The sequence below is a fragment of the Vitis riparia genome, chromosome 11 (assembly GCF_004353265.1).
Source record: "Vitis riparia cultivar Riparia Gloire de Montpellier isolate 1030 chromosome 11, EGFV_Vit.rip_1.0, whole genome shotgun sequence".
NCBI classification, from domain to species: Eukaryota; Viridiplantae; Streptophyta; class Magnoliopsida; order Vitales; family Vitaceae; genus Vitis; species Vitis riparia.
Genome location: NC_048441.1, coordinates 10714797 through 10732159, shown reverse-complemented (window position 1 = coordinate 10732159; position 17363 = coordinate 10714797). Strand labels below are relative to the sequence as shown.

The following is a 17363-nucleotide window of genomic DNA, read 5'->3' as shown; positions in this document are numbered from 1 at the left end:
TTTAAACTCAAGATCGTCTCAACACACATGAAAGTCCTACTTAAGCACACAATATGCTTCTTGATGGAATCGTATAGTCATCAACATGTAAAAGATGAGACACTTCTGTAAGTTCTCCTCCTCTTTCATTGGTCAAGAATCCCTCAATAAAGCCCCATTCCTTAGGCCTCTTCAGAATGCAAGATAACACCTTCATTGCCATAATGAAGAGATAAGGGGAAAAGGGTCATCTTGTCTCAAGCCTCTAGAACTTTGGAAGAAACCTATTGGGATCCTATTAATAAGAAAATTGAAAAGCGAGCCAAAGGGATGTACCACTTAAAGCATTTACAAATTTTTTAAAAATAGAGGTTCTTGTTCCGAAGTGAGGATTATTTTGGCCTTTTTGCCTAAATATTTCAAACCTAAAATTCATAGATCTCCCTTACCTACCAACAAAACAGCTTAGAGCACTCTCACCAACAATGTCTTGTTATTTCAATAGCCATTTGTTTGAAACATAATATATTTGATCAATACTGATAAATCTTGAATGGATTACTATAATAAATATATGTGTGTGTGTGCCCCCAATTTGGCCAATGGATTCAAAATCTTTCATGCTTTCCAGTCCTCCCCTCGTGGGGACTAATACCAAAACAGTAAGATACCTGTGTCTGTGTTTGTTGGGGGGTGGGTGGGCGGTGGGGGGCGATTTGGCCAATGGATTCAAAATCTTTCATGCTTTCCAGTCCCCCCTTCTTGGGGACTAATACCAAAATGGTAAGATGCGACTTCTCTTAGAAGTACCTATACTCTATTCCAAAATGGCATGAAACTTTCCTCTTGATATAGTATACCAATGATTCTTCCAAAATGACATAGGAAAACCATCAGACTGTGGCCCAACCAAGAAAGGGCAGCAGAAGTTTCCTGTTTTGGAAAAGGCTCCTTGAAAGCCACAAAGTCAATCCCTACACTCGGCCTCCAAAATCTTAAAAACAACTTATTCAAAGACTTGAAAACAACTCCCTCTGGTAGGCCTCCAATTCCCAGAGTTCGAAAAACAATCTAGATATGATCCCTTTCCTTGATCTCATAATCCTCAATATTCTAGACATTATTCAAGCTCAACTTTCTCATAATCCTCAGTATTCTAGACATTGTTGAGGCTCAACTTTCAATGGGGTTCCTCATTTCTTCACTAGTTTTTTCTCCCAAAACATTTGTACCCTTTCACCATCGGGTCTGCAATCACACAGGAGATTGCTCCGTCATTGCTGTCCCTTTCGATCACTCTCTCTCTCTCTCTCTCTCTCTCTTATTGCTCTGCTTAGTTATAGATCTCTTTACTTGTTTATACATGAATCTGTGTCCCTTTTCCATCTTTGTTTATTTCTAACGTTGAGTTTGTGCTGTTTTAGGATGGTTCATGCAATGGCCTACAGCACTATGCAGCGCTGGGAAGAAACAGTGTATGTTCTCTGTTTACTTTTCTTTGTTTCTGCTCTGAAGGATGACTTATCTTCACATCATTACTGTTTTTATTTTCTTGTTTACATATTTTCTCAGAAAAAATAGTCTGGGATCTATTTTTGATGTGACAGTTATGACATAATGTCCTTTAGTCTGTTAAAATTTCATATTGCAATATTCTCAGCCTCTGATGCACTAGCAATGTTGTAGGGGGTTATTTCCTTTAGCCATCTGGCAGGCACACTCTGAAACTAACATGAATTAATTACCTGCAGGATAGAACTTGAGTTGATCTTTAAAAGCTCGAAGTACTTGACTCTGATATTTTCATTTTATACTTACTGAAAGTGCATATAGTGAGATTTATTTTCCACAGTTACTATGCAATATGCAATGTATTCATTTCTTAACTTTGTTTTTTTTTTTTTTCATGGAATTTGTTTCTTAATGGTATGAACTTCACATTATTGAGTTTGAACAATGCAATATATATATATATATATTCAATGGATTTAGAGTACATTAATGTTTTCTTTCTTTTGATGGCTGTGTTTGTCAGTTGGAAGCATCCGCTGTGAACTTGGTTGCTGGAGAGAAACCTGCCGACGTTTATTCAGAAATTGCTGCTAGGTATAATTTCTTTTGTGAGGATGGAACTCATTCGTTGTGATCATGTCCATTTGAATTGTGATTGAAGCACTTGTTTTCCTTTTCAACTTCTTCATGGATAAACCTAATAAAAAACTGAAGCCGAACTGGTTTCTCAATTTTTTGAATTCAAATTGATTACAAAGCTGGAGATTACAACTATTTAAATAGATAGCTAGAGAATAGCTAACAATTCTACTGCCTAGAAACTAGGAGACTTATTCAAACTCAGTTACGACCTGACAATTCTGCTGCCTACAAACTAGGAGACTTATTCAAACTCAGCTAACAACCTGACACCTAAAAAACAGGATACAAGATTTAAATTTAAACTCTAAACAATAATTTTAAAAAATAGGAACTAAGAGGGTGTTTGTTTTTTTAGCTTTTTGCTGAAAGCAATTTGCTTTCAAACTTTAAGTTGTTTATTTTTCTACTTTCTTATGACTTATTATAAACTTTTTGCTGAATAGGAAAAACTAAAATATTTGACTTTTTCTAAATGGGAAAAGCAATATGTTGATTTTTCTTTACTTTTTAATGCTTATTAGAAATAAAATATTACAAAAACAAATAACCTAATACTTAACACCATGAACCATTAAAGTTCTATTTAGAGTTAAATAAAAAAAAACCTAACTATTTTAATATGATATAATCAGATGTATTATTTAAATGAAATAGAAATATTTGAATAATGGAAAATATCTCCTAAATTTCCTACGCTCCTCCTCAAGCTAGTGCATAAATGTTTGTCATGCCTAGCTTGTCTATGTTTGTCTCAAAGCTGACTCTCAGCAGTCCCTTGGTCAAGGCATTAGCTACTTGGCTTTTAGTTGGCACATAAGTCATGCAAATCACAACTTACTCAATCTTTTCTTTAATGAAGTGATGATAAACCTCGAAATGCTTTGTTCTATCATGGTGAATTGGATTATGCGAGATGCTGATTGCAGTCTTGTTATCACTATACATTATAGCTGGACCTTTTGCAGAGATCTTCAATTCTTCCAAAACCTTTTTAATCCACATGATTTCGCACATTCCATGAGCTATTGCCCTGAATTCTGCCTCAGCGCCTACTCCTTGCCACCACATTTTGTTTTTTACTCTTCTAAGTGACTAAATTTCCCCAAACAAATGAACAAGAGCCAGATGTGGACCGCCTATCTTCTACTGAACCAGCCTAGTTCACATCTGTATATGCATCTGTATATGCTTTGATTCTTTTGTCATCACTATTCCCAAAGTAAATTCCCTTTTCAGGAGTTCCTTTTAAGTCCTTTAGAATTCTATATGCAACCTCTAAGTGAGATTCACGAGGTGAATGCATATTGGTTGATAGTATTAATGACAAAAGCAACATCAGGTTGTGTGTGTGAAGGGTATATCAACTTCCCTACCAATCGTTGGAAGCTTCCCTTGTCAATCGGATCTCCTTTGTCTACTGCTCCTAGCTTCTGATTTGAGTCCATTGGGGTTTCACAAGGTTTACATTTGAGCATTTCGGTCTTCTTTAGTAGGTCGAGTGCGTACTTCCTTTGTGACATTGAAATGTCATTTTTATTTCTAACAACCCCCGTTCCTAAAAAAGATCTCAAGGATCAAAAATCTTTGACTTCAAATTCTTTTGCAAGAATCTTCTTTGGTGCCTCCATTTCAGCTACATCATCACCTTTTAGAATCATGTCATCCACATACACTACCAAAATTGTTACCTTCCCATCTTTTGAGTGTTTGTAGAACATTGTGTGATCTAATTGGCTCTAAAGGAAGTTATATCATTTTAGAACTTTGGAAAGTCTATTAAACCACGCTCTAGAAGACTGCTTAAGACTGTAGAGAGCCTTCTTCAACCTACACGCTTGGTTTGGGTTTTTTCCTTTGAAACTAGGAGGTAGATCTATATACACTTCTTCCTCCAAATCGCCATTTAAGAATGCATTTTTAATGTCTAGCTATTGCAATGGCCTATCCAAATTGGCTTCTAATGAGAGTAAGATACAGATAGTGTTTAGCTTTGCGACAGGTTTAAAGGTCTCCAAGTTGTCTATGCCATAGGTTTGATTGAAACCTTTTGCCATGAGAAGCACCTTATATTGATCAATCGAGCCATCAAACTTATACTTGATTGTAAACACCCATGTACAACCCATAGACTACTTTCCTCTCGGAAAATCTTCTATTTCCTATGTTTCATTTTGATTCAAAGCTCACATTTCTTCAAAGACAACATTCTTCCATTCCAGGATAGCCATAGCCTCCAGTAAATTCTTTGGAATACTATTATAGGAAAGGGGAGAAGTAAAAGCATGGAATGAAGGTGACAATCGGTGAAGTGAAACAAAATAAAAAATAGGATGAGAAGTACAGCTTCTAACTCCTTTTTGAAGTGTAATAGGAAGATTCAAATCATTGGTTTTTTGAGAATCTAATTTACTTGGGTTTGGAACAGCCAATGGTTCCGTTGTTTCAAGTGTCGGAAGTGTGAGGGCATCTACTTCTTTTAGTTTTTGCCTCGTGGACCAGACATACAGTTCGGTTGAATGTGGAGGTTGTGTTGCTTCCATTAGTGATTTATTATCTCCCCCTAAGATGGGATGTACTGGTACTGGAACTATAGGCAAGGATGGTGGTTGCTATTGAACAATGCTGGGTAGAATTGGTGGCTAAATAGGCACAGAACTGGTGGCTGAACAAAACTGGGCAGTTGTGGGTTATTTTATGGAGTTTCTGGAAAAACTGAAATGGGTAGAAACGGTGGTGTTGTTTCCTATTGCACCAGAGTTGTCATCTCCTATTGCACCAGTCATGGCTGTCTTAGCCATCATTAGGTTTGCTCAGATCAAGTATTTGAGCTCTGATACCATGAAACCGAACTGGTTTCTCAACTTTTTGAAATTCAAATTGATTACAAAGCTGGAGATTACAACTATTTAAATAGATAGCTAGAGAATAGCCAACAATTCTGCTGCCTAGAGCCTAGAAGACTTTTTCTAACTCAGCTAACAACCTAACACCTAAAAAACAGGATAAAATAAATTTAAACTCTAAACAATAATTTTTTTTTTTTTTTAAATAGCTACTAATTCCTAGAATTTGTTATAATCAGATTTATTACTTAAATGAAATGAAAATATTTGAATAGAAGAAAATATCTCCTAGATTTCCTACAAAAACATATATCAAAGCATTTCAGGCAATTGCATTTCTTTATTGGATATTCTTGGTTCCAGTGGAGGATTTGTTCTTAGTGAAGATTGTCAATGGATTTTCTTTCCATAGTCCTGATGCTAGGAGCATACAAATTGAGAACTGCAATATTATGATGATTTAGGCCTAATGGTTGCTACACTAAGACTTCTGAGGTCTTTGATTAATAATCTTTGTTTATTTATTTATTTATCAAGAGATGGAAAGAAAGAAAGGAAAAATTTGTAGATTTAGTTTGGAGTTCTTAGGGCGGGGTGTAAGATCTTTTCAATGTTGGGAAAAAGACTATACAGCAACTTGGAAAGAAACCCCACATCAAACAGAATCAACCAAGCACATGACTTCAACTAGCTTTCTGGTTGTTGGTCTACATACTCAAGCCCGTACTTTGGCATTGTCATGCCTCAACTAACTCCCTTGGGTTTGAAACTAGCCACTCGAAAATCTCTTGATGGTTTTTCTTTACATGTGCCTTCACACATGCATAGTTTGTATGCAGACAAGAGTTGGGATAAACATTATCCTTCCAAGGTCGAATCATAAAACATCTAAAAACTGAGTGTCATGATTTAATAATGGATCATTTATATTAAATATCTGAAATCACTTACAATAAATTGATGTCCTCTTTGTGCTCGTGGTAATAGCCCTTTTGTGTGTCTATGATCATCTGACATTAAATCACTTGATCTTTGGGACTTCAATGATTGGGAGTTGGATTTGGTTGGGGATTTTCTCCACATATTGAGGGGTTATAAACCCTCTTTGGAGGAAGACTCAGTTCTATGGAGGCAAGGAAGAAGTGGTCAGTTTAGGGTCAAGGAAGCTTATAGTTTGTTGACGAAGTCTGATGATATAGGTTTTCCTTCAAGAAGCATTTGGGTGGCAAGGGTGCCAACTAAAGTTGCTTTTTTTGCGTGGGAGGCGACATGGGGGAAGGTGCTTACTTTGGATAGACTTCAAAGAAGAGGACTACAACTTCCAAATCGTTGTTTCTTGTGTGGATGTGAGGAAGAAAGTGTAAATCATATCCTTATACATTGTACAGTGGTTAGAGCTTTATGGGATATTGTTTTTGGTTTAGTTGATGTGAAATGGGTTTTTCTAGAAACTGTAAAGGAGATTTTAGCTAGTTGGAGGGGATCGTTTGTGGGAAAGAAAAGGAAAAAGATATGGGATGTCATTCCGTTGTGTATTTTTTGGACGGTGTGGAAGGAGAGGAATAGATTAGCATTTAGAGGGGGGGGGGGGGGGGGGGGGATGTTGAACATTCAAAAGTTAAAGAATTTTTTTGTTTGTAATTTGTGGAGTTGGGCCAAATTGTATGTAGGTGAGGAGGCGTTCTCCCTTATAGGCTTCCTAGAGTGGATAGCTTCCACTTAAAGGGAGGTGATTCTTTTTGTCTTTGTTTTTTGAGGCCTTAGCTGCCTTGTATACTTCCTGTATGCTTTGCGGCGATTTGCTTTTTTAATGCATATCCTTTACTTATCAAAAAAAAAAATCACTTGATCTTTGAGCTCTACTTTTGTTAGCATCTTTGTAGAAATCAGACTTGGTTAAATGATGGTTCACATCTTTCCCTTGCTGTGGTGGTTGTTCAAGAGCAAGAGGAAATTGGGTGAAAAACATTTTTATTAATTTTGGTAATTACAAAGGAATATATACAACTTAGGGTCAAAAAGAAAAAGGAAACTTAATGTTTATAATTGACATATATTTTGATTCTCCTTAATCTAAGCTTTCCTAAATAGAATAGGCAACTAGAAAATATTGTACAAAATTAACAATTAGCACATCAAATCACAATTAAGAAAATATAGGAGAAAATTGGGTGAAAAATATTCTCATTGATTTTGGTAATTAGAAAGGAATATATACAACTTGGGATATAAACAAAAAAATGAAACTAAATACATATTTGGAAACTGTTTTTAAAAAGGTTTTCAATTCTTTAGAACAGAAACAGATTTGCAACTTCTAAAACATCTTTGGTAAATTTTAACTGAAAATAGTTTTTTAAGAATTTATTCTAAAAACAGGGTAATTTCAAAGAACAAGTTGGAGGTGTCTTCATGTATTTTTTATAGTGTTTTGAGAAGTAATTAAAAGTAATTAGAACACAAAGAATAGGCTGGAAATTTTATATTATACAGAAAAGCACAATGACTACACGAAGAATAGGTTGAGGAAACCATTGTTCATATTTTAGTTTACAAACAGCTTTATAGTCCCTTTTTTCTCTTGGTTGTGCCTTTTTGGCGATTGTTGTACATTTCATGTGTACTTTGGAATGCTGTGTTGGTGCATCCTTCTAATACCTATACTTTTATTTTACTTACATAAAAAAAAAAAGTTTACAAACAGAATTTTGTTCCTAAAAATAACTGAGAAAGAATAAAAATTGATTTTTGAAATTTTTTTCAAGAATGTTGCCAAAACGGACCCTAATATTTACAATTGGCCTATATTCTTGATTTTCCTTGATCGAATTAAGAAAGCATAGGAGAAAATTAAGGAAATTATGGATCTGGTGCACACTTTAATAGTGGCAAGAACTGCTAATACTTTTCTGTAGCTTTGAGTGTGCACATTTACTTTGCTAGCTGTTATAAATTCTTTTTTAAGAACAAATTGGAGGTGGTTTCATGTATTTTTTGGTATAGTGTTTTGAGAAGTAATTAGAACACAGAGAATAGGCTGGAAATTTTTGGATTGTACATGATTGGACAATGACTTCACGAAGAATAGATTGAGAAAACGGTTTTTTTTATTATTTTAGTTTACGAACAGAAATTTGCTCATGAAAATAACTGAGAAAGAATTGTTTTTAAAAACTGAATTTTGAGAATTGTTTTTGAGAATGTTGCTAAACAAACCCTAAATATTTATGATTGGCCTGTATTCTTGATTTTCCTTGATCGAAGTAAGAAAGCATAGGAGAAAATTAAGGAAATTAAGGATCTGGTGCACACTCCAATAGTGGTAAGAACTGTTAATACTTTCTGTAGCTTTGAGCGTATAAGTTACTTTGCAAGCTGTCATAAATTCTTTTTTAGAACAAACTTTATACAACCTTTTCCTGGAGTTAGGTAGGTATTGAGTGTCTGGAAATTCATGACTATTTTCTGGACAAGTTACATGGTGTAGAACACTTGTCGGTATGATTTGTTTTTAATCCTGGAATATTAGGATGCTAAGACATTGTTGGAATGTTGAGGTGTAGTCTAGTTTTTCTTGAGAATCAAGATCTTTCCAATTTTCTTTTGTTTGATGCCCAGGGGAGAAAAAACGTGTTTATGATACATAGCATTATTAATGTGGGTAATATGTTGTTTCCTTGAATTTATTGTTGATCTACCAATTTTCCAACAAGTTTAAGCAATTAGAGTTTGGGTCCACAATGTTTATCATGCTTCAATACCCTTCTCATATGCGGCTCCCATGTCTGCATATTGAAGGCATAGACAAAAATAGATCTAGGCATATTACAAATTTATGATTACAGATGATTAGACAAATAAATATTGGGGAGGAGTTTAAATCGAGACCTCCGATTAACCAAAGCTTTGACGCTATGTTGAACTACCAATTTTCATAAAAGCTTGAGTTATTAATATTTGGGCTCATAATGTATATCACATTTCAAATTTATGTTTATGTAAAATAGAAAAATCTTGAGAATAAATTTTATTGAAATTTTGTGAATTAGCATCATGCTCTTCTCTTGATGTGGTACTGGTCTAACAATAAGCAAATATGCATGTATGACAAATACCATACTTAGAAGACACATATAAATATGCATGTATGACATATACCATTACTTAGAAGACACATACTGGTGTCTCATCATATTTTTACATGAACACTTGATGCATTTTGAAGGGGCCATATAACACATGTTCTCATCACTTTGATGACAAACTAGTATCTGGTTTTCTTTTCTTGCACTGATAATTAGAAAATTATTTATTCAATGAAAACACGAGTGCCTAAAAGTGAACAGGTGAATTTCTTTTAAAAGAGAACTTGAGTGCTCTTGATATTTAGGTAACTCCACATGGAAAATCAAACATTAGTTTCTCTTCCTACTCGTGTCTATATTTTTAATAAATAACAATTATGTTTGGAGGAGAAATAGTATGAAACTAGAAATTTCCTCCCAAGGCAGCTGAAAGAGAAATATAGCAGGGAAAAAGGAACTAAACAGGCAGGCTGGTCAATGGAACAGATCCTGTTAATCACCCTTCGTTGAGCGAAGTTGAGTTCTAGAAGTCCAAGGGACAAACGCTAATATCCCTGATAAAGTTTAAAATCTCTTGAACATGGGGAGGATTTATTTCCTTTTTGGATTTTTGGAGGTTCTTTACTAAGAAAGGTTTTATTATGAAACTTAAACTGACTCTCTCTATATATAATATTTATTTATTTATATTTATATTGACTTGTTTGTTTATTTGTTTTGCCTTATTTTGGATTTATGTTTTCTTAAGAGTAACTTTAGTTTCCATGTTGTGCATAAGAGATGGCTTTTGAAAGTTTAGGGCATTTCAGTGAATCAGTCCAAAAAGATGAATGTCCAGGTCAATTTGTAAAATTCACACATTGTGACACATAATTCTATTTGATAGTTGATGGACTTTCTGCTCAGAAGCCCATCTCTCTGTCCTTCCCCTTTCTGTTCCCCACTCCTCCATTTGTACTAAGTGAGTCAAAAAAGGATTGTTAATGTATTTTGTATTTTTTAATTTTTGGGCAGGGTTCATGAAATCATGAAAAGGGATAGCAACAAGGACCCTGCAACTGATCCAAAAGCTTTATTAGCCAAGGTTTTAATTGGTCAGGTTGGTTATCCTATGTTATTCTGGAGTCCAATATCACACCTTGTCATTATTGAATGAACATTTTAGTTAATAACTTGACAGTTTTTTTTCCTTTTCAATTTCTCTCCATTGATGATTAAAGGTTTGGTAAGCTTTCAGGTGGATCGGAAATTAGTAAAACAGACAGTGATGACTTCTGTGTATGGTGTTACCTATATTGGTGCACGTGAGCAAATCAAAAGAAGATTGGCGGAGAAGGGTCTTATTACTGATGAGCGGCTTCTATTCACTGCAGCTTGCTATGCTGCTAAAGTAAGTGACAAGCCACTAGGTAACAAGCATTAGATCATTGGATTTGACAGTGTATTAGCTGCTTTAAAATCAAAATGATTATATTTAGGTTATGGATCAGGAATTAAATGACCAAGTATATATATTGGAAAATGCTCCCATTTGACCATTTGACCATTTGTATCCATATGTAATTTTACATTTGAATCTTCTTCTTCTTCTTCTTCTTCTTCTCTCTCTCTCTTTTATTTATTTTTTTTCCCATTCAAAATTTTCCCTTTTTCCATAGGTGACGTTGGCTGCTCTTGGAGAGATATTCCAAGCTGCACGTGACATTATGGCTTGGCTTGGTGAATGTGCAAAAGTAATGTTTTTTTTGTTGCATATTGTGCAATAAATTAAATTGAGTGTCCTATTATGATTGGTCAATGTGGAACCTTTTTATGCAAGTATTGAATTTTTGGAATATGGACATTCTACAGGTTATTGCTTCAGAAAACCAACCAGTGCAGTGGACAACTCCTCTAGGTCTTCCTGTCATTCAACCCTACTGCAAAAGTGAACGGCATCTTGTGAGTGTTTGAATTTATTATCACAGATAGATTCATGATTTAAACATCCTGATAAAACTAACAACTTGAGATGGGGTCGTGGGATATGAGGAGTAACAACCTTTCTTAGTATTCTTCCTGATAATGTGATTATGCACTTAACTTTTAGATTAGCAGTTAATGATCACAATTAGTCATGTATTTTCAAGTTCTTTTTGGCAAGCCAAGGAAACTGACAATGGTTGATGAAAAAGTTTTCATGGTTGGGTTTTTAATAGGAGATTGTCTGTTGAAATCCATTTTTATCCTTGCCTTTCTGCACTGAGAAATTTTCTTAGCCAATATTATAAAAAAATCCAAAAGGACGCATAAAGAAGGATTAAATATCCTTCCTAGAAAAGATGAAGCAAGAGAGAGAGACAAGCTACATTACAGTCAAACCAACTAAGAATCACATAATGAACACAAACTCAAAATCAAGGGGATCAGGAGTCCTCCAATGGTAATAGCTCTATCTTACCTGAGCCAGCGATCACCTGATTATATGATTTAGGCTTCTAACTATGGGATGAAAAAAATGCCCCTAGAAAGAGCCTGAATCCTCAACCAACCGTCAAGTTACCAAAGGCATCCACTCTCTGAATAAGCCCAAGAAATGACAACTGGATTCCTCTTTGACAATGGGGTTCCTAATATTAAAATAAGATGCCACTATCAGACCTTTCAATAGTGCTAGAATATCAGCATCAATGTCCAACCCAATCTGGATGGGTACATGCCGTGTGGTAGAGGCACGATGAGTGGCATGATAAACCTGCTACCATTAGAAAATTTAATAAATGCGCAGCATGATAGCAACCTGAACTTTCTGACTTGTGTAGAAAAATAATTTGATTTGTACTCCTACATATGTCAATCATCTTAAAATATTCTGTTATAGGTTAGAAATAAGTTTCCTGATTCATACACAGATTACATATTTGTAGAGTACTGTGATTTGCAAAAGGTATAAATAAATAAAATAAAATAAAATAAAAAAGAGAAATAATAAAAGCAAAGAAGCCCCTTTCTTGATAAGGATTTCATAACTTATTTGTAGCCTTTTCAGCAAGCAGCTTGCAGTAGGCTGAAACTTACTTAAATCAGAGTTAGACCCTGTTGGCACTGTGTCTATTTCCTTATTAAATAGTGTGGTAACAGTGTAGTTACTTCCATATTGGCCTTGCAGATAAGAACTTCTCTACAAGTTTTGGCCTTGCAGCGAGAGGGTAGCGTGGTGAGCTTACGTCTTTGTCTTAGATTCAGCTTGTGTCTTTTTCTAACACTTGCAGTTACCTAGAATTTTTCTTTCATATGCCAACTCCAGGTTGTGATTAGGAAACAGAGAACTGCATTTCCACCAAATTTTGTTCACTCACTTGATGGTTCACACATGATGATGACCGCTGTTGCCTGCAGGGATGCTGGTTTGTGTTTTGCAGGTTTGTCTTGCCAGTCCATATTAGATTAAATCAATTTGACTACTGAAACAATTATCAGAACTTGGATGAGTCGATTTAGCTTTTGATAATAGCTTAGTTGAACTTGACAAACCAATTCAATTGCAGGTTAAAATATTGATATTTGTTTCTGGAGTGAGCTTGCCAGAGATTCTGCAGTTGGAGTGGTGTCTTTATTTTTTTGATTTGATCCATATTGTCTTGACTTCTGTAAAAGTTCTCAAGCCCAATGATGGCACAATAGTTTTTTTTTTTTTTTTTTTTTTAAATTTAAATTATTTTTTTTTTTAAGATCAAAGAAACAAACAAAGATAATAATAAAAGAACAATATGAAACAAATGATTGGTTAAAATTTTCTTATTACTACTTATGTGTTATGGGTGGTCAATGAAACTCAAAACTTTTTTTGAAGCCCTAGTTGATTGTGTTGAAAATAGTTTATTGGTTGTAGTGAGCTTGAATTCATCATTTGATGAGTTGAAGAGAGGAATTGCTGGACAAAAATCAACTCTATGCAACTAATCTTGATATGGAACTAATCTCATTCATGCAAATGTTTCCAAATGGTAGAAATTTGAAAATTCTATATTTACATATTGAAGAGGACAGAATTTTATTTTAGTACTTGAGTATCTGGATTTTTTTTATAATAGGCAAGTTGGAGAAATATTGACAATAGGTGTGTAGCAAAAATGCAAGTAGAACCTTTGACTCTCCATTTTTGAGGGACCTTGGGTATTGGGTCTTTTCAAATTTGTTTGCATAGATATGGTGGGGGGGAGGGGGGCTTGGGGGAGAGGAGGGGGGATGGGGATTGGATTTTGTCAAGCAAATGTTTTCAGCTATCCTCATTTTCAATAGTGGTATAGATTAGTGAAGTTTTGACAGGATTGCATCCAACTTAAGTCATATATGGTCATAGAGTTGCAGTGAGTGCTGTTGTTCCCTTGACTTAAGTCAACTTTCTTCTCTTGAAAGATGTAACTGCATCTGTCTTCTTGACAGGATTAAGTATAATAAATGTTACCCACAATAGTGACAGTTTTCTATTTTCAATGAGAGTAGAAGTACATAGAATATCTATGATAGAAACAATTTATAATGTCACAGTTTTAATTCACATTTGAAATGCACATTGACACCCTGTCATATGGTAGAAAATGTACTACAAAATATATGATTCAAGTACCATTAATAGCTCCAGTTTGAGCAGGAAGGAGATTTTTCAGACTCTGTAGTTTTCACTTGGACGGTTTTGAAACTTTGATTTTGCTTATTATGTGTTTCTTTCCTTATTCTTCTCTTGATAAGATCGAGCACAGGACTATATGAAAAATTAAACTTTTTAGAACACAATTCTCACATCCTCGTCCTACAAAATCTCTGTGCAGGGGTGCATGACTCCTTCTGGACACATGCATGTGATGTTGACAAGATGAATCGGATACTTCGGGAAAAATTTGTAGAGCTTTACAGTATGCCAATACTTGAAAATGTAAGTGTATTGCAACCTTCTTTCCCTATATTAATGTGAGAGCCTGTAAATTTAGAATTTCTTTTGGATGTGTTGAATGGCACCTGAAGAAGTGTGCCTTTGAGGCTTGGCTCAAGTGGCAAGGGGTTAGGCTTAGGATGGGGGAGGTTCCAAGTTAAATTCCTTGCAAAACCAGGAAAAAAAAAAAAAAAAAAGAGAAACAAGGTCACTCCAGTAAGAAATGTTTTTGAATGGCAACAAATTGCTTTGTTGGGTCCAATGTGTCTATTTTCATTTTTTTTTTTTCCAAATACGAAGGTAAATGTACAACATTTACACAAAGCAACTTAATTAGTATAATTTTTTTGTTGACTTAGAAAATGACTTGTTCAACTTCTCTTAGAAAGTAGTTGGTGCCTGCTTCTATCATGCATTAAGTTGACAATGAAATTGGTTATAAATTTTTAGGGACTGATCTGAAACCTAGTTTGAAATTGTAAGATTTGTTTGTATAGGTTGCATGTGAATCTTTTATTGGTTTTACCAATTGATGTTTACTTGCTAATAGAAATTATTTTAAGTATGAGATTTTTATTCACGAAGGGAAAGCTTGAAAATGTCCATAAAAAAATATAACTTGAGGTCGCTCTTCCTTGAAGTCGAGTCCAAACTCCTTTTTTGTCTTAAAGATTGGTGTTATATACCCAAAATTTCAATTCGTCTGAAGATTTTGTTTATCAAGTCTGTTAACCCTTTTATAATTTTCTGTCTCTGATTCCCAGTTGCTGGAAAGTTTCCAGACATCACATCCAACATTGACATTTCCACCGCTTCCAGATAGAGGTAACTTTGACCTAAGAGAAGTTCTTGAATCTCCATACTTCTTCAATTGATCGAGCAAAAGCAATAGCAGCATCAATGTGCCTTATTCAGAAGCCTTGTTGTTTTTGGCCCGCACAAAGCTTTGAGGTGTTTTAGGAGTATAAGTTCAACTATAATTGAACTTTTAAAGTTTGTGAGGGGCATGCAGTGGATTGAGATTTCTTCCATAAAAAATGCCAGTGAGGAGAATGCAAAGAATTTAATGCCATGGGCATTTCCTGCAAGGATGCAATGCTAGGGGGACTCTGGAAACCATCTTTATGAGGTGAACAAGGTCAAGACCATAAGGCTGGTTCAACCTTATAAACACGACCATCCGGCCTGTCTATCTATTCAACTACTCACAGGAGGATATATTCTCGAATTCTTTGATTAGGATTTCAGAATTTTGGAAGCTTATGTTGGATTAGAGAGTTTCAGAAAGGTCAATGATGGAGCATATAAATTGAATATATTTGACTGCTTAATAATGTTTTTTGATCCAAGAGCTGATAATTCATGATGGAGATTTTTGTTTCTTCATGGTGCAAATGAAGTCATTCTTTTAGCGTTTATAGGCAGTTGGTTTTGTATCTAATAGGGCATAAAAGCGAAGACATGACTGTAATTTATATTGTTGATTGGCACAATATTGCACTGGCCATAATAGGCCAAGATAATAAATTCATCCTTGTATAGAATTTGAGCAATTGAGCCTCCTCCAAATGTTGATGGTTTATGCTTTTAGCTTCAATAACAACTGTTTTACATTTATATTATAGCAGTATCACTGCAACGTTAAGCAGATGGGTTATCCAAATTAACAAAATAAAAATGCAGGCAGCATTTTCGATGATCTTCACCTTAATGACCAAGCAGTTCTCCCAGCGTAATCATCGAAAATGGTTTTGACAATGGTGGCCATCGTGTTGAGAGTGCCTGAAGCTTGCTGCATGGCTGGCCAGTATTGGGGATTAACATGCAAGCAAGCAGATGCCAACTTCATGCCGAGCACTACTTCCTCAGCTACTTGCTCCACAGCAGATGACAGAAGCTGGTGAGGGTTGATGGTGATGAGGATGATGACGACGCGGATGCCAATAGTAATAGATAAGATCACCAGGATGCCTTCCATTATTGCTTCCAAGGTTGCCACTCCAAAGCTATAAAACATCAGTTTTGTTATCCACCTTTGCTAAGCAAATTCTGCAAAAAAAGGAGTGATCACGCTCTATTCTGCTAAAAAAAAAAAAAATAGCGTACATTTTTCAACCATATAATGAATTTAGAAGGAAAACTCAAAAGAAAAATCACCTGGAGCAGTGTATCCAAAAGTGCCAGCAAATGAAGTCCAATTAGTAGAAGCCTGGCTGTGCCGAAGTCAGATACATGAGCTTCATACTCAGAATCCAACAAAACGTTGTTGCTTTATGTCTGGATGAATTATGGGAGGTGAGCAATCATGGTGCATATGGGATAAAGCTCAAGCCACACCCTCAACAACATTTAGCCTCATATTCCAATACAATTCCGTTCTTCTTCTTCCTTGCATAGAATGTTTCCCAGGCTTCCTCTTTCCATGAACTCATACACCAAACATGACTGGTCTACCCATGAACATAAACCACAAAGCTTCACAATGTGGTGGTGTCCAACGTCTGCTAAAGCTTCAATCCCACTTTTGAAAGTTCTCAAATCAGCCATCTCCTCATCATCTTGGGTTGAATGAACTTTTTTCACAGCAACAACTCAGCCTGTTGGCAGCTAAAGAGCTTAGCCTTCTAGACAGTTCCTTATCCTCCCACTCGAATGCAATGTTTGGAGTTGAAGTCCCATCATGACTCCATCGATAACGGTACTTTGCTTCCCTTCTTTCCCCCAACTTTGCATGTCTAAAGAGGACCGATATTACCGCACAAACCTTTGTTGTTACTTATCAATGCCTCTAATGGAGCCTTCCAAAAGGCTGTGATGTTTGGAAAAGAAAACTTTTATTGGTTGTAGGGTATATCAATAGATGTCAATCTTATCATATCCCTGAAAGTGATTGGGATGAAAACACTATGGCTTATCTCTTTTATCAGCAAATTTTGACTGAGATAGAGATTTTGAAGATACTGCAAATTAATTACCAATCTCGAAAGGAATGCTATCCCCAACTTATTCTTGCTTAAATTATTCATGTGCAAAAGGTTCCGGCACTCCCCTAGTTGTTGAGGGATTAAGCCACTTAAATTGTTTGAGGCGAGGTTAAGCTCTTCCACTTTTGGATAACATTCCCATCTCCCATCTCCAATAGAACACTGCCTGAGAGTCTCTTGCTATCTAGAGCCAAGTTCGATAATGATGTCAGCCTACCAAATTCTTTTGAAATATTCCCAAATAGGTTATTTGGGGAAAGGTTAAGTACCTATAATTGAATCATCTTTCCGAGCTCAGGTGGCATCCTACCAGAAATATTATTGTTGGAGATTTGGAGGGCCGTCAAGCTAACACATTGTCCCCATTTTTGAGAAAGCTCACCATATAGTTTGTTACAACTCAAAT

At 35.4% G+C, this 17363-nt stretch overlaps 1 protein-coding gene across 2 annotated transcripts in view; it reads left to right on the top strand.

Annotated features, from left to right (window-relative positions):
- The window catches only part of LOC117925086 (DNA-directed RNA polymerase 3, chloroplastic), a 48974-nt gene extending 33448 nt beyond the window's left edge, over positions 1-15526 (top strand). Inside the window, exons 10-19 of one of the 2 annotated variants that reach the window (XM_034843921.1) lie at positions 1404-1454; positions 2015-2085; positions 10076-10160; positions 10299-10451; positions 10720-10794; positions 10913-11002; positions 12210-12257; positions 12348-12462; positions 13873-13976; positions 14738-15526. In XM_034843921.1, coding sequence (XP_034699812.1) covers positions 1404-1454; positions 2015-2085; positions 10076-10160; positions 10299-10451; positions 10720-10794; positions 10913-11002; positions 12210-12257; positions 12348-12462; positions 13873-13976; positions 14738-14848 — 903 coding nt within the window. In that variant the 3' untranslated portion in view covers positions 14849-15526. The remainder of the gene's footprint in view (positions 1-1403; positions 1455-2014; positions 2086-10075; positions 10161-10298; positions 10452-10719; positions 10795-10912; positions 11003-12209; positions 12258-12347; positions 12463-13872; positions 13977-14737) is intronic. The other variant, XR_004652939.1, reaches the window with a different exon arrangement.
- The last annotated feature ends 1837 nt before the right edge of the window (positions 15527-17363 follow it).